The sequence below is a fragment of the Lepidochelys kempii genome, chromosome 1, assembly GCF_965140265.1.
Source record: "Lepidochelys kempii isolate rLepKem1 chromosome 1, rLepKem1.hap2, whole genome shotgun sequence".
NCBI classification, from domain to species: Eukaryota; Metazoa; Chordata; order Testudines; family Cheloniidae; genus Lepidochelys; species Lepidochelys kempii.
In genome coordinates, this window is record NC_133256.1 from 277,349,465 (window position 1) to 277,373,438 (window position 23,974).

Sequence of the window (23,974 nt, forward strand, 5' to 3'; positions counted from 1 at the left end):
AATGCTAGTGCTCCATCACTGAAATATTTGAGTGCCTATGTATTTAAAGAAAGACCCAAAAAATGGTGGTTTTGCTGCTTATCATTAGCATCCAAGTATATAAGTATAATTAATTTAAATAGAATTATATTTTCTTTTAATTCTGGTAATTAAATGAGATTTCCATAGCTTTAATTTACATGGAATAAAGAATTTTTAGATACTGCTGACATGGTAACACAAAGCTCACACTATGGGATCAGTCATTCATTAGCCCTATTTACTATGCAGTTTGACTAGACTAAGTGTTAATTGGATGACAAATTATGATAGAAAAAAACAATCATTCTATTAATGATTTATTTGTGGAGAAAAGAGAAATAAAAATGATTTCTATTTGGTTTAATGATATAACAACAGAAATCAAAGTATGCACAGAACCAGCTGACAACTACAGATAAGATGCCTCTCACAAAGGCAACTTTGATATACTAAGGTCAGTCAGTAGGAAGATACAGCAATATAAATCACTTGATTCAGTGAATGAAGGTTATTTCTGATCTTTTGTGCATGTAATAATAAAACCCACCAAAATATCAGACAGCTTCAAATTTGGATTCTAGCATAATTGCCAATGAAATATAGATAATATTCCATTAATTAGATGGCATCAGTGACTTAGTAAGTGGGCCAAATTCTGTCCTCCAATATATTTGTGCCTCTCCATTAAAATATAAGGGACTGAGGTGGGATTGTGCATATTTTACTGAGAGCAGAATTTATCATATCATTTATGTGTTGAATTTCATGGCAAGGACAGAATTTGGGCCACAGTTTTACTATATACACCAGAAGTACAATTTACTGAGATCTGAATGTGAATTATGAAATATTCACCAATTTATTTTGCATTGTAAGCTTGAGAAAATCATGAAGGTGTATAATTTGCTAAGTTGTACAATGGATATGTACCAACGTGCTGGGTTTAGTTTAAAAAACACAGTAAATACTAACATTTTCCTTCATCTGATGCACTTGAGGAGGGGGAACGGGTTCGGGGTCCCCTTCAACAGGCAAAGGAGAGGAGGTGCCTTCAACACGACTGTTCCCACTGAGTCTGTAGGATGAATGTGAACGAAGAAGAATCATGTATATGGTCTTATGTATGGCACCAGATTGGAAGTTGGGAGATCGGAGATCAGTTCTTGGCTCTGTCACCAGACTTCCTCTGTTGTATAGGTCAAGTCACATAGGCACCTATCCTTCAAACACTTAGACATGCACTTAACTTTAAGCCTGCAAATACTCCCATTGACTTAGTGGGACTACTCTCCCGCTTAAAGTTAAGCATGTACATAACTGTAGGGCCTTAATCTCTGAGTTTCAGTTGCTCACCTGGGGATGCTGATACTTACTTTCTGTGTGCTTTGTGTATCTTCTGTAGTTTGTAAAATCTTCAGGGAAGGGGCCCTCTCTCTCTCTCCCCTACAATATGTATGTACAGAATATAGCATAGTGGAACCTTGATTTTGGTTGGCGCTTCTGGGTACTACTGTAATACAAATAATGATAACTAATATTTACTCCGAACAGTTCTTTTATCAAACAGAACACACCGGTAAAATAACTTCTACAGAAAAGTATTTGCCCAGTGGTTTTGTGAACTGCAGACTTTAAACATAGTCATCCTCAGAGGACTCTGTATTGGTATCTGAGTATCACATTTCCCTTAGGTTTAGAATAGACAGTAAGTGCCTTTTTTAAGATGTCACTGTGTAATAACCATTGGTAGGTGCTGAATTTTTATGATTGAAATTAGTATACTAGGAATATCACAGGTTTCTGCTAAATCTATAGAAGCATGGCCTTCAGTTTTACTAAGGAATAACCTATTTTATTCCATTGTGTCCAGTCAATGATTCACTTTTTAAGACTGTCTTGACCTCTCATTTGTGTATGTATATGCACATGTGTGCACATGCATGTATAATTTCACCCACACATTTTTCTCGTCACAGACACACTGTACAAATCAAAGTTCTCAGTTCCATTGCTTAACAGACCCCAGTAAGCAAAAAACAATTTGTGCCCACAAAGTCATTTGTAGACCTAAGTGTATGTCTGCACTACAGTGTAAGCCTGGGCTCAGGCTCAAGCCAAACCCCCCCACTTCTATCTATACACAATTGTGTCTGACTCAGGCCCACAGGTCTTCTGGGCCGGACCCATGACCTGGCAAGGTCAGGGGGGTTCCAAGGCTGAGTCATACTGGGACTTGGGACCAAACTCCATCATATTGCTGTGTGTGGAAGTAGCTCGGGCCTGGGTTCCCCAGGCTCAGGTCTGGACAGCCTGCCAGTGCTATCCCACAATCCCCTGGACTGGTGTTCCTTGTCATTCCAAGACTAGCCAATCGACTCCCAGTGAATGGAAGCAACCCCCCCCCCATCCCCCTAGTTCAGTACAACTTCTTGATGTTTAACCCTTCCATTTTATTCTGACCATTGAGCTGCAAACAGAGTGAGCCTACTCATGAATTTGCAATGGCCACCAACAAGAAGTCCCCAGCCAAGTGCACTGCTATCTGGGTCACAGGATCACAAGCAGATTTTGGTAAATCTCTGGTGCAAGGCAAGCAAAACATTCAAATTCAGTAAAAATGCCAGGAGTGACCATGTGTACTAGGAAATAGCAAAGGAGCTGGCTGCATTGGGGATTCACCAGTCTGGTGACCAGTGCAGGGAGAAGATTTAATAGGCTCAAAAGCAACTGTTGTAAAGCCAGGGATGAGAACCGCACCTCTGAGAACTTTGGCATCATCCTGCCTCTTTTATGAAGAGTTTCACTGGGTGTTGGGTACTGTGTCGAGCACTGAGCCACCAATGGTTCATGAAAGCCTGGTCAGCCATGATGTCAACCTGCTGACCCCTGAATCTAATATCAGACTGGAGAGGATCCAACAGGCACCAGATCAAGCTAGTGAAGTAACTCGGGTGCTCACACCAGTCCTTGAGGAGGCTTTGCTGCCGGAGCATGTCCTGGGTCTATACTCTGAGGAGCTGGAGATGACTCCCTTGAGGAGCAGCAGAAGTAGAAGAGGCAGAAGAAACCCCAGAACTTGGTGTTTGGCTCCATGTTTGTTTGTTGTTAATATATGAATTGGAGGGATTTCTGGTTTATAAACCAATACAATTGTTATTATAAGCCACGGGTAGCAGCATGAATCTCCTAATGGTGGAATGCATGCCAGCACCTTGGCATCACCCCTTCACCTGCACCAAACCATGTGAAATTCAAAATGGATCCTGGGAAGCACAAACAAAAGTTAAACAAACATTTACATTTAATTTTTTACTTGCTACTTGCTCATTCTAACGTAAATGTGCTGGGGCGTTAAAAGTAAGAATCTTATATTGCTTTTCCTTTAGTACACTGCTCCATACAAATTTGCCATGCCACAGCATAATGAGCTATCTGTAAACGGTAAACAATACAGGGAAGGAAGAATGAAATGTAATCCATGGGTGACTAAATCAATGTCCAAAATGTGACTGGGGGTTGTATGCAGTTCAGAAATATTCCAGGTGAGAGGGAGTGGCTGTGTAGTTCTTTGGGAGTCTGTATTATCATGTGTGTTTGCATGGAGTCCATAGATAGATATAGTCAGACCAGGCAGTATCGGAAACTGTAGGAACGCAGTAATCTGTGTGGACACCAACACAGTGCCCTGTTGATTCTACAATGAATTTTCATCCAGTCCCAGGTGCTGATAGCTGTGAAATTTTTCCCATAGTAGAAACTCCAGATAGGCAGGCACATTTTGGGGAAGTGTGTGTTTTTCAGGCCCACTTCTGTAGGCCACCAGCCCACTCCACTCAGATGTTGCTCAGTTACCAAGTACATTTTAACTCACCATTGTTTGTGCTCTCTTTTCACTCTGATTAATTCAGTTGTGTCCACAGAGCTTCTGTGATCTGAAGCTTTCCTCTTACAGTATATTGAAGCACAGTTTTAGAAAGTATTTTTTGGCCTTGAGATTTCACAAAGCACATTTCTCTGGAGAGGCATTAAACCTTTGTTGAAGTACTGAGACAATAGTCTCTCTCTCGCTAATGGCCACTAGAGTACAGGCTCCTGCTTTACCCACTCCATGTCCTGATCCCTCCATGGTCATGTACTGCAGACCAGGAACAATTTGCACAGTTCCACAGTTGGGTGGCCCATGCATCCAGGACCTACAAATAGCTGGACAGGGCAAAGGTACCCCTTTGGCCTCCACCTCTGTGCAGCAGCATCAAGTGCATGCTACATATGGAAAAAGGGGAAAGGAGAACAGGGGGTCCAGGGACAGGCAAAAGGAGGTGATTTATTTGTTGGTACTGGTTTCACTACTGATACTACTCAATGTGTGTGTTTTGCACTTTCTTTTATTACTGGTTTTATTGACAGTTTATTACTCGTGGTTTGATGTTCTAATGGCCACTGGGTTGCCCAGCAATGCTTTAATATTGTGTTTTGTAATATAACCTTGTTCAGAAATTAACGGCTTTTATTTTATTTGAACTTTCCTTAAGAAAGTTTTTATTTGTTTATTAAGGAAGTAATAAACTGCATCACATCATATTATGAGTATTTTGAATACTGAAGATAAACATACAGCAAGGAAGTTTTTCTCCAAACATAATTTTGCAGGATATCTGTTTACATCAATCCATAATGAAAATCCACAGTTCTTGCCACACAGTGCACCGCCCCTTACCCCCACTTCATAAGCAGTCATGTCATCCATAACTAAAATCCCCCCATTCATTGTGTACAGTGACTACCTCATTTTGTGTTAACATTTCTATACAAACCCATTCATAAACATACTATTCTCCCTCCTCCATTGGGCTATGCAAGTCCCTAATGTGAGAACACAGAGCATCCCTGATTTGTGTTGCCTGGGGGCATCTTGTACCAGCTGTGACAGGTGCACTTTCTGGCTGAGTGTACCTGTTCAGTAATCCATTACTGTCATTCAGGGCCAAAAGGCTCACCTTTGGGGTCTCAAAGATTGTGAAGAGCTCAGTAAGCCACAATAATGTGGACAGCATTTATGACACTGAAATCCAAATGTGTCTGTATCAGCACCCGTGGGATTTCAATATGCCAAACGCATATTCAACCACCATTCTACACCTACTGAGAGTTTAATTAAAATGTCCTCTGCCAGGGCCTCTGAGATCAGGTTACGGTTTCATAAGCCAAGGCCAAAGGAGGTGTGTGTGTGTGTGTGGGGGGGGTCTCCTAGAATAATAGTGGGGACAATAATTCCATTTATGACAATGTCATTTGGTGAGAATAGTGTCTTGACCTGACCATGAGGGTGGACCCTTGATCAGCAGAAAATCCTGGCATCTTGATTTTTTTCAGCACAGCCCACATTGGGATCCATAAATCAGCTTCTGTAATCCAGGGACTGCTTTACAGTGGAGTAGTATCTTTTGCAGTTTATGCACTCATGCTTCTTGAGGAGGGCAAACAAGGGCACGTGAGACCCATCAGTGGTGCCAATGCAGTTTAGAAACACCAGTCTCCCAAAACAAGCAGTTACTTCAGGGATATTGTTTATGGCCACCTACTTCTGGGTAAATCACTTTCCTGATTTCACCTCCACCACCACTTTACTCTCAGTTAACTTTCCAACACAAAACTGGTTAACAATGGACATGTAGCAGTCTTGGGAAGCCATGATGCTGGAGGGTTGAGGCAAACTGCTGGAGCCACTGCTGCTCATCCCAGGTCCTCATGATGATGGATCCCACCAGTCTATGCTTGTAGCCTTGCTCCAAAGGCTCAGGTCTATGAAAGGTGCATCAGTGGCTACACCAAGAGTCGTGAGCGGCGTCAGCCAGTTCAAGTCTGCCATGTCTGTTTTATCATCCTCCTCCTCCTCCTCTGTAAGGTGCCTTTGGGAGGTCAGAAAAACTGCCAAAATGTCCACCAATGTCTCATGGATGCTCTACCTGTTTCCTGAAACAAGAGTGAAAGCCCAAGCAAGGCAAGTTCTTCAAACGGTGATTCCTCCCTGTCGCTAGCTCCGGCTGCCGAGATCATGCAGACCCAAAAGATGGTTTGGCAGGTTGTGTTGGCAGGCTGTGACAACTTCCTGCAATGTGGGGTTGGCAAGCAAGTTTTCCCACATTGCACCACAAACAAAGGGCTAGATTGGCTACAGCTGGAGAGGGCACTAGGAAGCCTGGCTTGACTCGAGTCTGCATAAGGCACTGCAGATGCCTGAGCACTGGTGTGAGACCTTCGTTCAGAAATTCTAAACTTAGGACATTCAAGCCAGGCCTTGCAAACACTGAGCTAGTGAGCTAGAGTTCCAGTGACCCTGGGTTTACATTGCAGTATAGACACACCCTAAGAGGCAGTCAGCCAAACATCAACATGTGTGTGTTGGGACTGCAAAGCAAGGACTTGTTTCCATAGCTGTGCATGTATCTATTTGCCTTTTCTTTTATCCCAGATTTCTCCTGTTGAAGACTGATTCGTTCATGAATTTGAATCAGTTTCAGTTAGTGATGTGACTATGCTGGTTGCATCATTTCTTCAATGTAGGAGGTGTCATGTTCCAAAAATGGGTATAATGGAAATATCACTTCCTTTTGTGCGAGTCCTGGGATAGGGTTAAAATGGGAATATTGTGGTAAATAGAGGCCATGCCACTGCACTTCAGATTTTGAATGAGCAGAAGCAGTGGAAATTACTTTCTAAACCAGGCCACCTGTAACACAGAGTTCTTTATTTTATTTTTATTTTACAGAAATTTTATGCTGTAGCTGTTGTGGGAGGGGGAAAAAACACGATTGGCCTTCATTGAAGTGTTTACAAAGTATCTGCCATCTGGAACAGTTCCAAAAGGTAGTCAGTTGGTCTGTCTCTTTTGGGACGTGGAGTGTTTCTTGCTCTGAAGAGTTTTCTGTTAGTTTATCAGATATGAACTGGATTAGCAGTCTCTGGGATCTGTGATCCATGACAAATGTAGGTGAAACAGCAAACATAAGGCCTTCTGTTTGGGTTTTGACCAAATCCACTTACTAATTGGCAGTCTTTGGGGAGCTTTGGGGTATGAACTATGATTTAGTACCTATATCCCTCTTGGTTACCAAAACCCTTATCAGGAAACATCAGGTCTTCTATTTGGTGGAGATTTTCATCATTTCATCAAGATTCTGCCATCATTTTAACAACTGATTGGTAGGCTCTGAGTTCCTGAGTCCTCAGATTCTACACTGGTTTCATTGATCTACTAACCCTATTAAGTGTCCATATTGATTCTTTTAGAACTGTCAGCAGACTTTGATGCCACTGACCGTGAAAACTGCCTTTTTTGTGGATAGAGATTGGTGGAGTTGAATTTGGATGAGTCCATACCTTCCTTTAGAACAGGACCTTGAATTAGTTACTGTATGACTCCTTATATAGTAAGTAGGACTAGAGGCTTCTATTCTGTCACCACTCCTTCAACAGAGAGATGGTAAAGTGAGTCGGACTGTAGAGCCACTCATATGTGATGATATTGCTCTCTGTTTCATCTGATCTAAATAATGTGGTTGCTCAACTTTCCTAGTATCAAACAGGTGTAGGGGCTGGGACAAAAACACAGATAAAAGTCTAGTGGAAAAAAACACAGGAAATTGTGGAAGTGATAGCTACCAACTCAGGGAACAATCCTGCTGATTGTTTCTATAGTTTGCAACCTAGGGGACCTGTTGGCTCTTCAGCTGCTTCCGGTAGTCCAGATTGCAGCATTAGCCAGGAACATTTATTTACACCAGCACTTATATAGCAGGTTTGAAAGCACTCTTATCTGATATGCTGAGCACAGTCCTCCATGCAATTTGTTACCTCAGATCAGTTGTCTGTACTGCACTCTACTATACCTGGGGCAACACTGAGAAGAACCCTTAGAAATTTCAGAAAGTGCAGAATATGGCCATCTATTTAATTGTAGGGTTTTTCACAAATGGAAATTCTTTCACTTGTGCTGTAAAGTCTGCCCTACCCTACAATTAATATCTACTTTCAAGTCAAATTGTGGTTTTGATATATAAACTGCTTTATAATTTGGAGCCTGGATTAACTTAGTGTGGATGTGGTTCACAGTTCATGTTTGGAATCTGACAGTCCCAGTATTTTTATGCGTTGGGGCTTCATCTCTGAAATCACTTCTCCAAATTGAACCTGTTGTCCTTTTTTGTCATTTTGCAGTGCTGGTTCATTTATTGCTTTTTCTGAGGAGGTGAATCAAAGTGTAATAGATTTCAATTGTAATAGGAAGTGTTGTGAATATTAGTCATAATAGGTACCACTAAGTACTTGCTATAATATTAAATATGTGGTAAAAAGGTTTTATCAGCATGAGTTTGGTAGGGCTGTGTTACTTATTAAATCCATGAATGTGTTATGCAGGGTATCTAAAATGATAGCCAGCAAAATCTTTATGCCAGATCAATATGTATTTTATAGATCCCACTTATTTTACAAAAATTTGGAAATATTTTTAAGTTTTAAAATATGTATTGGATTTTGTTTTTCATTTCTGTCCTAAAACTTGGCAATGACCATGAGACCAGCTGCTCAGGAAATTACCAGGGATAGAAGCAAGTGCCTTATAGCATTGAAAAATCAGTGGTCACTTATTTACAATTATGTAAAGTTTTCCATGCTATCCCTGAAGCGTCCAAAGATATTAAATCTTAAACCTGCCACAGGTTAAAACTGACTATACATATCCCACGCAATGTTCTTTGGGCTATAAAATTCACATTTTGGAAGGGGAAAAATGGGAAAAAAACTCAAAGGCTCTTTAAAACAAATGTGTCTGAAGCTCATCAGAGGTAAGAACTATCAGAATTCTACATCCCAGAGATGACAGCTTAGTGGGCCAAAGGGCAGATGCAGCAGTCAAAAGTGTATGGTAAACCCAGCTTTTCACAAGATATCACCATCACGTCTATAGAGTGCATATATATAACTATGAATAAATGCATACATACAAATATATATACAATCTCAGGTTCAGGATTTTCAATAATTGTATTTTGCTTTATTTTAGATATTTATGTGTAAACACTGAAGCTCATTTTTAAATAGGAATTGGACTAATTTTTTAAGCAAGCTCTGAAAGTGGTGATATTATATAAAGCATTCATTCATTGTTTAAATTGTATGTTTCCTTGTGTTGAGATACTGCTATTTAAAGCCTATATCATGCTGATATCATATAGACTGTGTTTTTCTTTTAAAATTCCAGAATAGTGGTTTTGTTAAAGAACCACGTACACATTACCTGTGAATTGATTGTGAACTTGTTATGCACAGAAACATTCTTGTTGAATGTAGCTAATTTATATCTAGAGACATTCTGTAAATTTCTAAACAAAAACCAACCAAACTAAAAGAAATTTGACCAAAGCACTGTAAACATTTCTTGGAATAATGTATCAATTTAGAAAGAAACAATAAATAACAAGAATCTGAAGAATGGAAATCTCATAGAAGTAAACAATAGTCCTTTCAGTGTGTGTGAACAGATTCTGTTTGTGTGGAGATCCAAGTTTTAAATGTTGTTTCCGTCAGTAGCATAATCCTTTTAAGAAATACAAAAACTAAAAATCTTTTAAGTCTTTTTATATTATTACAAAGCACATTTGAAGTGCATTGACAATATTTTGATAATAGGTGAAAATGCATAAAAGCATAACCTGTGCATATGCCTGGTTACTACTTGACTAAACTATTGAAAAGCATGAATTCAATTCCTCATTCCATAAATAATAAAGTAGTTATAAAACTAATGTTGACAGATAGTGCAGGTGTATCTTTCCTACTTTCTTGTTATGCTATAGATAAATACTGTAGCAAGAAAATATAGACGTTTGTTGATATGAACACCAGCTTTACAGAGTGAGAGGTAAACACTGGCTTAATTAAGTTAGGTCAGTATTTATTTCAAGAGACAAAAAATTTTGACCATAATAAACATGAAATCAGTATACTGTGTGTATTGTTACATATAGGATCAACATTTGATCAAACATTTGGAAATCTTTACTTTATGGTGATACTTTCTCAATGTATAATTTTTTTCTTTTAAATTAACATTCAGTACTGATGAAACCAAAAATTTAAAAACACAAGCTATTTATTTCCTCTGATGTATTTATTAAGGTCTGAAGGAATGTCAGCCAGTCAGATTGCCATTCAGAGTTTCTCCGAAGAAAAATATTTTATGCATCAACTACTGCTGAAAGAGAAACATACAGTTATGAAAAATAGTCACAAAATGACCACTATTCCTAAAGATATTCTTCATATATAGACTATGCATGAGATTTCAATGAGTTTTAACTATATAAGAAGTTAAAGACTCCATTATTAAGATCATTCAAGGCAATAGAAAGGTGTGAGATAGAATGCTAAATTTCTTAATGGAAAAAATTAATTAATTTTTACCGTCAATTTGTCAGAAAAAATCTCTAAAGTCAGAGAATGTGTTTTAATTTTGGGGAGGATATCCTGCATTCAGATATAACAAAGAGGTTGAATTCTTACTTTAAGTGGAAAACTCAACTTATCCCTAACCATAGAGCTGTGACTGGCACCTCCATAATTAACTGTTTGACACTGCTTCAGACTTTTGCATTCATTTCTATGGAGGTAAATAATAGAAACTTGCTGACTCATCACAAGACTGCTTTTAGCCAGCCATGATTTTCACACTGTATGTAACAATACTTTCGATTTTTTTGCAAGTTTTGGTTGAACCCGATGAACATTGCATTAGGTCATCTTGTATGAATGAAAATTTAAAATATTCATGTGTTTAGCATGGTATAATTTGAATATACTGTACACTTCAAAAATTCTATTCAATTGAGTGGACTCTCTGTTGCCCCCTTTTTCAGATGACGGTTGCTGCTGGTACGAGCATTGAGAATAACATTCAAAGGACCATATCCTGCCCTAATGTATGTTCCACATATCTTGGATTTGTGTGTAATTTCAATGCAAAACCTCATTACATGAATTTGATATTTTGCCTTCCTCAAGAATCTCATGTATCTCAGGGTCACCACATATTATACTACAAGTGGAGGTTTCAGCCTATCAAAATGATGAATTCCTGTCATTTTTTCCTGTATGATTTGACAGCTCAGCTAAATAAAGGCTAGGATGATATATTCACAGCTCCTTCCAAGTTTACCTTGCTTCTCTCCCATCTGAATATTCCTGTCAGATGAAATCAGTAAAATAGCAATTAGCAAAATGAGAAAAGTAAGATGAGGGCACTTTTATTCTATTTTACATTGTACTGTATTGGACTTTAAAAATATCTCATACTAAATTTGGAAGGAAACTTTATTTTCTCTGTATTGTGTGACTTAAAATGAAGGTGAGGGAGGAGTCACTAGTGATGGAAGGATAGAATAAGAAACCTTTGTTTTTGTTAAAAAGAAACTATTGATTCACTTGTAGTATAATAGCTAATTTATCTTTTGCAAAAAGCCTGTTCTATAAGTGGGAACTCAGTGGCCCAAAGCCTGTCCTCTGATATGCAGAACATTAGTGGGAATTCAGCACATACTCTAAGGGCAGACTTTGGCTCTGGGTCCTACATTATGTCTTGAATACCTTGTATATTGAGCATTACTTTCTCTTGATAAAGATCACATTTTTTGTGGGGGAGGAGGCTATTGATCCTGAAATTCAAGACTTATTATTGCATAAAATGTAATCCAGGTAAGTATGATCGAGTTAGACCATACTGATAATTAAGCATCACATGAATATTATTATTACTATTTTTGATATTGTCAAGATGAAACAGCACGGGGATACTGAACCATTCCCATCTCTCAAAAAACAAACAAACACAAACACAAAACCTAGTTTACTGCAGAAACTTTCCATTTTTCAAGGAGCATAGAAGTTTCCAATTTTCTGTAATGGATTAAACTGATTGGTATCCTGCTTCTAGCTATTTGGATGGATCACCAGTATGTATTTCTGGGCATCTATTTCAATGGGCCAGTGAAAACACTGCTTGATTAAGAACTGCTCTCTTGAATTCTAGTTACAGTTTTATCTGATGAGGCTAAAGACCATTTCAGGGTATGAAATATCCATGTAGAGGTTAGTCAGGAGGAATGGGAGAAGATGCCATGGATATACAATGCAAGATTTATTTCCAAATGGGGGATCCTCTCTCCATAACCAACCTGACTTTAACTCCTTCAAGACAAGATCAGTCTGCTGATTTGAAGAGGTAATCACTTTCCCATCATTCAGATGTCATCTATAGATAAATCTTGAATTAGAGGACTTGAACCACAGGCTTGGCAGTGTACAATAATGTTTCAAACTCATACACAAAGACTAGTACTATCACTTCAAAGAAGCATAGGAAGGGTAATTTAAACATTAAAAATAATTGATAAAGAGGTCTTTAAAACTTAGGAGGACTTAAAGTATACTTCCTCCAGAAAGAAGTCAAAGATACAGGCCATCCTACAGCAACCTTGTACTCTTTGGGTGAAATCCTGCACTAATGAAAGCAATGGGAGTTCTTTTATTGTCTTCAGTGGGTTTAGAATCCTCAAGAAAGGATGAGAGGCCTCAATGATAAGCCAAAATCACAAATTCACCCCACTCCTCATTTTCTGTCTTCTCTGACAGCAAATTTTTCTCCTCCAAAAAGAAACAAAAAGGAAGTTTATGAATCCTCAGAAGACACTGAGGTTCAAACATAAGAATTGTATATACCCAAATATTTAAAGAATTGGAATATTCTCATAACTCAGTGAATAAGAAGAATTTTAGTGACTATTTCCCAAAGGTGAAATAGAGGACAAAGTATTTCTTATTACAATAACACTAATAAATCTTACAACAGGGTTGGGAGACTCTGGGCTTTAATAATCGCTTCTGAAGTCTCTTCACAAGTTAGAAAGAATTCCCAAGTCTAGTTTTCAAGAAAGAGAGCTAGTGCCCATTGTGGATTCCATCTTTATTGTAAACCTATAAAAAAGTCTTTCATATTGAAAGTTAATGTTTAGAACACAGATCCCATGGATAGAAAATAATCACACATGCACTCTCACAAGGTATAAAACTTCCAGCTTACGTTCTTAATGTGATGATTCACTCATGCCTTACTTCTGGACTCACTGTAAAGTGGCTTTAAGATCTAATTTTAGATTCTGACTATAGAAAGAAGTACAGTAAATCCAAAATTCCTGTAGACCTAATTGCTCTAGCTGCTGACTTTCACTTTTTCAGTGCTGATGCAGCTACATATGCTCTTTATGGTCCTATTTAGAATGTCACTTTAATGAGTAGGTGGAAATGCCCTGTGGTTCAAATTCTGGTCAGGTGATTTTGCCTGTAACTTAAATTAAATGGCTCTTCTCTTCAAGGTACCATAAGCTTTTAAAAGATAATTTGGATGCTACCATAAAAGGGATTAATGCAAAGACAGTTGTTATCTTTGACAGATACCTCAAAATAGGGAAGAAATACCTAATGAAAGAACCCCATATAGGTTTTGTGGTATGACAAGATATACAAATCAAGTCTATTCCAGAATTTCTCCTGCTTGATAGAACCAAGGCAGAGTAACTTCCACATAAGTTTAGAGAAAATTGCTTTTATTTCTAATGGTCTTTTCCCATTAAAACTACCTTTAGGGATCTGACACTCTTCCTGTGTCACAGAATAGGAATAAATCAGCAAAGACAAAATTATTATATTTACACCTCTACTCCTATAGAACGCGACCTGATATAACACAAATTTGGATATAACGCGGTAAAGTAGCGCTCCGGGGGGGCGGGTCTGCGTGCTCCGGTGGATCAAAGCAAGTTCGATATAACACGGTTTTACCTATAACGTGGTTAGATTTTTTGGCTCCCAAGGACAGCGTTATATCAGGGTAAAGGTGTATTATCTCAAATAGTTGCTACTTAGAATGTTGGAAGATTGCTTCTATCTAGACTTAGCAAAATAATATCTCATATCTCAAAAATTGGTAAACATATAATAAATCTTTTAGCGCTTGATCCTGCAAATATATATATATTTGAGCAACGTCAAATATATATATACTTATATATTTGAGCAACGTCAATATATATATACTTATATATTTGAGCAACGTCATGCACATACATTTGAGCAACTTCATTCACATGAACAGTCATACTGAACTCCATGGGACTTCTCACATGAGGAAAGTTACTGGGGACAAAGGACCAGATACACAGTCATGTCAAGAAAAATATTCTATATTTCATAGTTTACTGGAAATCAGGATGGGGTTTTGACCAGTTATTGACTTCAGATAGCTAAAAATTCCTAGAATACAAAATAATCTCACTTCTGTTGACAATTAAGATGCATATCTGCTTATACTATACCTACTGTCTAGCTGAAAGCCATCAATACTTCACTATGTTTGTTGTAGGAAATTGACATTGTCATGATTCACATTACCTTTTGGTCTAGCCTAGCTCCATGATGTATTATAACAGTAATTCTCCCAGATCCACAGAATTATAAAAGTAAAGTTTCCATCTAATTTCTTATAAAGATAAACTAATAAAAGCTATTTCTTTCTGTATCTGTTCAAGAAGTGAATCTAGTAGTCTCCACTTCATCAAATATAGGTGTTTTAGTGAATTTAGAACTCCCTAACTCCCTCCCTGTAGCTCTGTGATTAGGCACTTAATTTAACACAAAAAGATATCCCTTGTTTCCTAGTCAATAAAGGATAAACTGATCTTTATAATCTGATCTTTCCAAAACTAACGTAAAACTTCATCAGATGATGTTCTTCACCTAAATTATGATATCATGCCTATGGACAAAATTGCACACTCGTCCTCTGATATATATCAGGGCTCAATAGCCTTAGCATCTGGAATTTTTGGCCCATAAGAAAGATTAAACATCATGCTAACCAATTACTGCCATGATGCCTGGTCACCAAGAACTTGATAAAACTGATATCATCCAAAACTGTCCACATCCACCTAATAATGGCTTTGAGAAATGCATTATCAACATCTGTCCACTATGAAGAGCAGCCATTTACTACAATTGTTTTTGTCCCAGGAAAGAGTCAGTTTTTAATTTGCCTTTTATCTTTAGTTTTTTCTTTAATATTACTATTTGTAACAGATCTCATTTAAAATTTTATTTTTAGAAATCCTAATTAATTATCATTTATTAGTTGGTTTGTCTTTATCTAGTATTCTGTTAATTTTTCAAAAACCATCTAGCAGGTTAACGAGGCATGACATTCTCTTTATGTGTTAGTCTACCTTTAATTACACATTTGGTCAGTTTCCTCAGACTGAGCTGAGGTTCACTGGTCTGAAATTCTTCTGATCACTTCACGTTCCTTTTCTGGAGATTTGCACTGTGTGAATAATTTTCCAGTCAGGAACAGGTTTTGATTTTGTTTTTTTCCTCCTTGTTAGTATCTCTGCTATTTCACACTTCCTTGAGAACTCATGGATGAATTTCATCCAGTTCTGATGATTTACTGCACTAAAGATTTTCAGAATTCTTCATAAATTCTTCCAGGGAAGCTTCAGATTTTAGAACTTATATTTAACAAAAAGTCCTGGCATTTCCAAAACAAGCCCACAGATGCACAGATACAAAATAATATTAACCAACACTTAAACGTCTCTAAAGTTTACAAGATCTAGAACAAGGAGGAGGTTTTAACGCTGGCACAAATCTCCCCAAAGAAAGATTAGACCTTTTGTTTTGGAAGGACCTCTTTTGTGATAAGTAGTACTCCTTGGGTCAAGGTAATGTACCAATAATGGCGATTACAAAAGCAGACCCAACCCCAATTTTGAGTACTTTTTGCAGCTCAATCCAAGCCAAAAACTTTGCACATCTCTGTCCCATACACAGAAGGTTACCTAACAGTTGGTACTTACTTTCTATCAATACCAACCTGAGGTGAATATAAGCTAGAGAAGTGGAAAGTCTGCAATGCATGCTGTCAACACATAAACCATCCCGTCTCCTGATAATTACGAAATGTGTAACACTTCAGTGTTGTTCAAATACAGTGTTTAAAGCTTGTTTATGAGTTATACACCACTGCCTTTCATATGATGATACATTGTTTTTCTCCTTAGGTTCGAAGAAATTTTCAGTGCCAACAATTTTTATACAGGTGTATATACAAAAAAGAAAAAATATCCAAGCCACACATTTTGTATTGTATTTAACTCCAAACCCAAAACCAGCATACACTGTGAAATATTTAGAACTCCAAATTAAGTATTAATGATTGGTTTAAGATTGCTGACCCTAAGTTTAATTATCTGGTACCTTTTCATATAGTGACAGGACTACATTAATCTGAAATTCTCTCTAGTTTCTTCTAAATGCTGTGGGAAGCACAGGTTTACACGTTTGGTCCCAGGAGAATTGAAAACGGTGTATGAGTGCTTTAATATTTTTATTTGCTCTATTGTGATCCATCTTCCTCAATAGGATGCCCTCCAAAACTCGAAATTTCAAGTAGTTAAGAATACATTAGCTCAGCATTTTAATTACTTTAAATTAATTAAATATATTTCTCCAGGGCTTATATTCTTGGTAAGATAGAGCCATAGTATACTTTAGTTTACTCTTCTGACCCCTAACCTGATATTTAAAAATATTAAAGAGCGATTAAAATATGTGGATAGGATAGGTTGAGTATTATCAAACTACACAAAAACACTTTTACAGACTAAACTGAATACAGTAGACAGTGCATGTGATGTATTAAGTTTTGCTAATGTAAACATGTAAATAGAGCTCTTTTTGACCTTCAACACTACCTGAGTATTATATTGCTATTAGTAACAAATGTAAGAGGATATTTTAAATATAAAAGGTAATAGTACATTGACCGCAACACATGCAAAACTTAACATAAAACTGAAAATCATAAAGGAACGTTGCCATCTGTTCTCACTTCAAGTGCTCAGAAATTATGTTTAATATCATGGTGAAGTTACCAACATTACATGCACAAAAGGTAAAATCTAGATTGTATGTAGATAATTGGTCTTTGAAGTATGCATCTTCACCGTCTTCCATTACAGTCCCCAATTTACCTTTTGTCTCACACAGAGTTACTGTTCTCTTTTTCATTATTGTAAATAATTACATCAGAGAAGTTGAATTAATAAATTGATATTATAAATAATAAAATGCTATTTATAACTTGTACACTCCCCCTCAATCAGTGTTGAACATCTACCCAAGTAGGATAAGTGTTGTTATGCTGCCTTTCATATGAAAGGTAAAACCAAGGCCTCGTTCATTTATTTTTGCAAGAATAGTGTGCTAGCCTGTCTGTTTGGCTAAAGCCCAACTGAGTAATTACATTTTGCCTACCTAAAATTCCTTTCTAGTTTAATTTGCATACAGCATTCTTTCCACCCTGAATTGCTGGGAAGAGTTGCTGTACACAGTTCAAAAGTTGTTGTTTTCTGACCCACAGGAGGATGAACGTCTGTGATGGATAAAGTGATCTCTGTGTGTGTGTATATATATATATATATATATATATATATATATATATACTGTGTATAGTTGCCAAGAGTTTTGGCATGCTTGGATAAACGTACACATTTTAAATTAATACTGGTAAATATACAATGCATTGAGACTGAACACTCTATTCTACTTTGCAAACAATCATCTATATATAGTTGTTCAGATGCTAGGATAGCAGTGATCTAGTAGTCAGAACGGGCTGAGAGTCAGTGATCTAGGTCCTATTTCAGACTCTGTCATTAATCTGCTGTGTGACCCTGAGCCTTTGCAAATTGGGATATTAACACTCATTTTTATAGCTCTTTGATATTCTCAAATAAAGATTGCTATATAGATACAAAGTATTAATTTTTAGTGTCTTCCTGTAAAAAATAACTTCTTTTTTAAATCACAAAAGTCATAAACTATTATATAAATTGCAGATTTGTTTATGGTGAAATGGGTGACAAGTATTCCAAACAATATTAATAATTGCCATATTTCTTTGCTTAGTGGGAATTTTGATAACTCATTCCAGTTCATTGTTATTTTTTTCAAATACAAACCCCTTCTTATTTTCTTCAAAATATATATTATAAGAACAGCAGGTTGAAATGAAATTATGAAAACTATCAAGAATAATGGATAACAGATTATCCACATTTCTTTTACCTAGAGGGATTTCCTCAGCAATATATTGAAAACCTCACATTTTATACCAGCAGAGCTGGAAATACAGGTTCACATATCAGCATAGTAGGTCAGTTCTTCATCCTTCTCAGGAAGATACATTTAGTAGTATGCAGTGAAGTCCATTTTATTCCTTTGGACATACAGTCCATATAACAATTCTGTAATAAAGTAGCAAATTGCTCATACGTTCTTGAGCAAAACTTCCCTTGTGTCCTTTAAAACACTTAGCTGCCACTTTCTGGCCCATAGGTAATCTTAATTGTACTGTATGGTGTGTGTGAAACTCTTTGGGATCCTTTAGGAAGATTATAATATGAGAGAGAGAAAAAAAATTGGTTTGGCAAAATTCTGGCACCTCCAGATATGGTGGTACTTGGTTTTCCTTGACTAAGATTGATAATTTAATACCCATGTTTCCTTGATTTCTTTTTCTAGGCCAAATCCTGCAACTCCCACTGACTTTTGTGAGGTTGCTCATGTGAATAAAGTGAGCAGGACTTGAGCCAAAATGTATCTACATTTATTTTCGAACTATTTTGAAGCGCTTGGAGTTCTGACTTTTGTTAGGAAATAGATGAGGGCGTATGTGATAGAGTGATAGCGAACCATGCCGTAAACAAATAAAATAACATCTGATGGGCTCATTCTAACTGGCATTAAGAAAGCTGTCTGAAGGTAAAGGAACTGGAAAAAAATAATATACTAAAAGCTGCTTTGTTATTCATGGCAGTTTGGCCTGTCACTACTCTCTTTAGTGGGCTTTTCAACTGCATTTCAGCAAAATATTTTGTCTTGGTTCAGAGGACAAAGTACTTCTATATTTTTCTCTGGGTAGGGATATGTAATTGTATGAAGGTCATTGCTCACAACTTGTTTAAAACCTCTGCAAGGTCAGCACAGTACATATTGTTAACAAATGTACACAATTCTCTTTATCCCCGCATAGTTGTATTCCTTTTTGCGGGGGGGAGGGGGGAGAGGTTCAGCTCATTTGGCACAGATTTCAGTTTCATGACTTCAAAATATCACAGTTGCATTGATAGGAAAGTCACATTCATGGTGTAAAAATAAATGTGAATATATAAACAACATTAACCAGAAAACGATAAAAAGGATCCAGAGAATGTGATGGAGATTCTGTTACTTATAATTTTGTAGAAAATTTTGAAGTTAGACTACTTGTGAGGCGTTCTCTAATGAGCTATCTAACATTCCTCTGAATATTGGGGAATTCATGTTTTTTGCCATTTTAGCTACAAAAAGTAGTTGTTTCTATTTCTCTGCAACAAAATAAATGCTGTTTTAAAATGTATTTCCAGACAGTATTGAATAATTTGATCTATACTGAGAGTAGGATTGCGGTTTGTCTGGGGAAAGTGAGAAGAAAGAATTTGATATGGGGCAGCCGGCAGCCATTTTGTGCCAAGAATGGAAGATGTTTCCTAACCTATAGCCCTGGGTCTTTGTTTTGGGAATATGTGTATATTTTGCTGCAAAAATAATATATTATTAGCCTTGAAAAGTTTTGTCAGATAGGTGAACAGGTTAAAGGCTTTCTCCCAGTGTTCAGACTATGATTGCAGCTGAAGGCTTAATTGTCTGGCACAGATGAGTCTTGAGTGTGATTGGTCTGGTTTCTCAAGCATTTCTGGGATATATGATTTATACCTTAGGCCTTTTTTGGTCTGGTTGTAAAGGGCATATTTAAATAAGTAAACTCATCTTCAGTTTCTTTCACAGAACTACAATAAACCTATAAGCATTATTATGCCATGTTCTGTTTCACAAACTAAAAGGGAATTTTTTTTTATTAAAACTCCAATTATGTCCTCTTGCTAAGGAGAACATGTCCATTATTGGACCCAGTGTTGCTATTTGCTGAGAGCCCTCAGCTCCCATTTAGGCCATGATCCAGCATAGCACTTACGTCTGTCCATAAGATTGGGAGGTACAGGGAGGTTTTGTTCTGCAGTTCAGGCCGCATATCAAATAATTGAAGGCAAATGTTACTACGTAACACAAATGGAAAAAAAGATTTAGTCTTTTGTGTAGCCCATAGGTCACTTCATGACATTCTTGAGATTAATTTTCATAAGTAATTTGTGATTTAACGTTTCCCTTTACAGTTTATTCATGTATTTTGTAATTTATTTGGGAATTTTAGTTCCCAAGCATATGTTGTTTCATTAAGAGTAGTCTGTTTGTAAAATGCATGTGAATTTTTAACAGACAATAAAGTCAATATATTTTGGGGGTCAATCTTCAGTTTTGGCCTAACTCTGCTCCATGCAGGACCTGCAGCTGGTGTGGCAAAGATGGCTATACATCTCTTTCATTCCTCACCTCCCGGTCCTGGGGCCAGGTGAAGGCTAGTTTAGCCCTGATACAATTTAGGGCAGCCTCAGAGTTTCTGGAAGTTATGCGCATCTGCAATGGCTCTAAAGGGTACAAAAGTCCTTTGGCAACACCGTTCCCCCCAACATGATCTCTGTACTGAGGCAGGTGTTGTGAGGCAGGTGACATAGGGACAGTTACACTAGCTCTATGCAAGTAGTGGATTTAGCTAAGCTAGGGGCTAAGCGGACCACTTAAGTCTGTTTAGAGTTTGGTTTCCACTGTCAGAGCAGCACAAAGCAGAATTAACAAGGGACAGACTCTTGTCTTATTTTTGAAATTATTTATTTATTGAAAAAATATCATTATAATAGCCAATTTGTCCTAGTGAAACTTTTTTTATCCTAATAAAAATTAATCAGTAATACACACAAAGTATGTGTGTGAGAGATTGTGTATGTATAGGATATATTTCTCTCACACACACTCACACACAAAATGTAAATCTGCAAGAAGATTTCAAATGGGAATACATTCCCATTTTTGTCATCTGTACAGTAAACCAAAAATAAGAGTGCTATATTTCCTTTAGTAAATTGCCAAGTCCAATATATAAAAAAAATCATTTTGTGTGGTGATGAATCATGTGATAGTATCTGGGGAATCTTTGAACTAGCAATGGCATCTCATCAAGGCTCTCGGAAAGTAATAGTTCTTTTAAGTAGAATGACCTAAATAATACCATTTTTTGAGATCAGGTATTGAAGACCAACAGAGAAGAGTATAAACTATAGAAAATCCTTATAAATATGATTGAACTACAAAAGATTGCTCTGTTGTTCTGGAAGCTATCTTTTTATATGTAGTAGTTTTAGTGGAAAGTAGATATCAGGATGCATCTGTGAGTTTTGTTGTACAGTTAGTTATATCGATGTGTGAGTATTTGTGGAAGAGAAACATGAAGAAAAGTCTTGAGAATCCTTGAACTCCCAATACCTACAGAATATAAAGAGCACACAATGAGCAAATGGAATGACATTGGACCCCTTTGTATGTTTGTTTTTTATTAAAATCTAAATCAATATTTTCAAAATGTAGAAGAACAGAAAATTACTAATTTGTCTACACACAAAAACTAGTTCACTGCAGACTATTTAGTTTGATAGGCTTGATTTTTTTTAACAAAACCTATTATTTTTTGAAAATAAAGATTTTCCTTTAAAAGATTGCTCCAACACAAACTGACGTCTGGCATATAAGTGGACTTGTTGATCACATTGTAATGAAAATGTGTTTAACTACTGACAAGGGCCATTATTGAATTTACGATAGACATAATATTTTATGCAGAGGAACACTTGTAAGCACGGTTCATTTCCCAACTTTCTAGCAAACCCACACTGTCTTCTTTGGGTTGTATACAGATATTTATAATCAGATCATATAAAATTCATCTAATTCTCTGTGCTGATAAATTTCAGAATTGAAATCAATTTGAACAGTAACTCACGATTTGGTATCCTGCATCTACCAGTTGTATTACTAAACAGTTCAAAAGGAATGAAAGTTCAGAGTGAGAATCATATCTGGTATTGTTACGTGCCTTTTAATTTGGGGTTTATTGTGCACAGCCAACAGTCATTGTATAGTAGGGTTAGTTCTGTTATTACTACAAATTATTCAAAGTTTATTCCAGGCAACTTCTAAGAGGAACCAACTCAAAAAGCAGTGTGCTAACAAAGAATCATAATCTTGACTTGTAAGAATATTTTTAGCCATTTAGATGAAGATAAGGATAGTCAAGCTATTACCATGTTTCATTCTGCATATGAAACATTAATTGAATAGTCTGAAATAAAAATAACTTAAAGGTATACGACACAACCTCTATTTGGACTGAAAGGAAGAAAAGCTTACTTTGTTCTTAAAAAACAACATCAACCATGGTCCTCTATGGGTCCAACCTTTAACTGAACTCTTTGGGCTTTTTCCCTGAGTAAAGATTCCAAAATTTGCATATGTGTTAATTTTTCTGTGGTCTGTACTTGATACTCAGAAAGAGAAAGGACCAAATTCTGCCCCAACTTACCCTCTATGAAACCCAACTGAAATCCAGTACAAAAGCCACTCAAACATTTGGCACTCTGCCTACATGCACAAATGGCCCTCTGTAGATTATATCCTGACAGACATCACAAATCTCAGTGGACTACTTACATTTCATGTGAAAGCAAATGCATCTTTTGTGTCATATGTGCTTTATTATAGACACGTTCTCAGCGGCATTCTCTCATTTAGGTATTGTAGTTTGCTGCCATAAATCTTGTTTCAGGAGTGTTAGCGTTATCTACATTTTACCATCTCAGCCTTATACCATCTTTCTGTGTCACTGGTGATGTCCAGTAGTTTAAACTAAATGCATACTTCATTAGACCCTTTTAAAAACGTGTTTGGGGCCACAAGTTTAGGGCTAGATTTTGCCATTTATTTTCATGTTGATCAAGCTCCCTCTGCTGGACACCCACCAGGCTGATGAGTTTGAGTCCTGCAGGCTCAACCCATGTATGCTCTTAAGCTTCCCTTGGTTTGAGGTAGGCTGCAACATTGTTTCTTTTCTTGGCCTCTCTAGCACACTTCCTGGACAAGGATCTCTATTTGTTACTGCTGTATGCAAATAGTACCAATGCTGAGGCCCTCAGTCTTTCCAGTATCTTAAGCAAACCCTCTCTCAGAGCTCTGAACTTGCTTTGTGAAACTTTCCAAACACAGTTTCTCTTTACTTTAGACAATACAAAAGGTATACAGATCCAGACAAAAGTAATAAATTTCCTGCACTCTTTTTCCTGCCTCCATTTCCTCACCACTCTGGAACATTCTCTCGGCTTAGGTCACAGTCTTCTGGGATGTCCAGGATACTTCTCCTGCAGCTCGTTGCTTCTTTTCTGAATTATAAAGTTTTTCCTTCTCTACCCGCTCAAATGCCTTTGACTTTGGCTGGCATTTTTCCTGCATTGCCCGGACCAGTCTGGTAATGCTCACAGCAAAGCCCACAAACCTGGTCCTACATTAACTCCAAGGGGATGTGAAGTTTAGAATGGAATCCCAGAGCAGGGGGAAGGTCTGATAAACCCTCCAGGTGTACGGGAGCCAAAGACTTAAGCTGCATGCTTCTGTCCAACCAACCAGCCACAGAGCCCCCTTCCTAAGGCCCATGAAGAGAGTGAGTGTCTACAAGGAGGGAAAGGTGGGTGCATTCCTTAAGGGAACCAATTATTTTCTTTTTCTTGCTGACAAAACTGCCTCATCTCTGAGGCTGTTGAGAGGCATTTTTCTCCCATACTTCTCCTACTCCTCAAAGTCC

General features: G+C 37.3%; 1 protein-coding gene across 11 annotated transcripts in view; it reads left to right on the forward strand.

Annotated features, from left to right (window-relative positions):
* The window catches only part of PPFIA2 (PTPRF interacting protein alpha 2), a 619,912-nt gene that overhangs the window by 278,967 nt on the left and 316,971 nt on the right, over positions 1-23,974 (forward strand). For 6 of the 11 annotated variants that reach the window (XM_073327625.1, XM_073327626.1, XM_073327628.1 and 3 more), the window contains one exon: positions 10,938-11,000. The exons of the other annotated variants lie outside the window; for them this stretch is intronic. In XM_073327625.1, the coding sequence (XP_073183726.1) occupies positions 10,938-11,000 (63 nt within the window). The remainder of the gene's footprint in view (positions 1-10,937; positions 11,001-23,974) is intronic. 11 annotated transcript variants of the gene reach the window in all.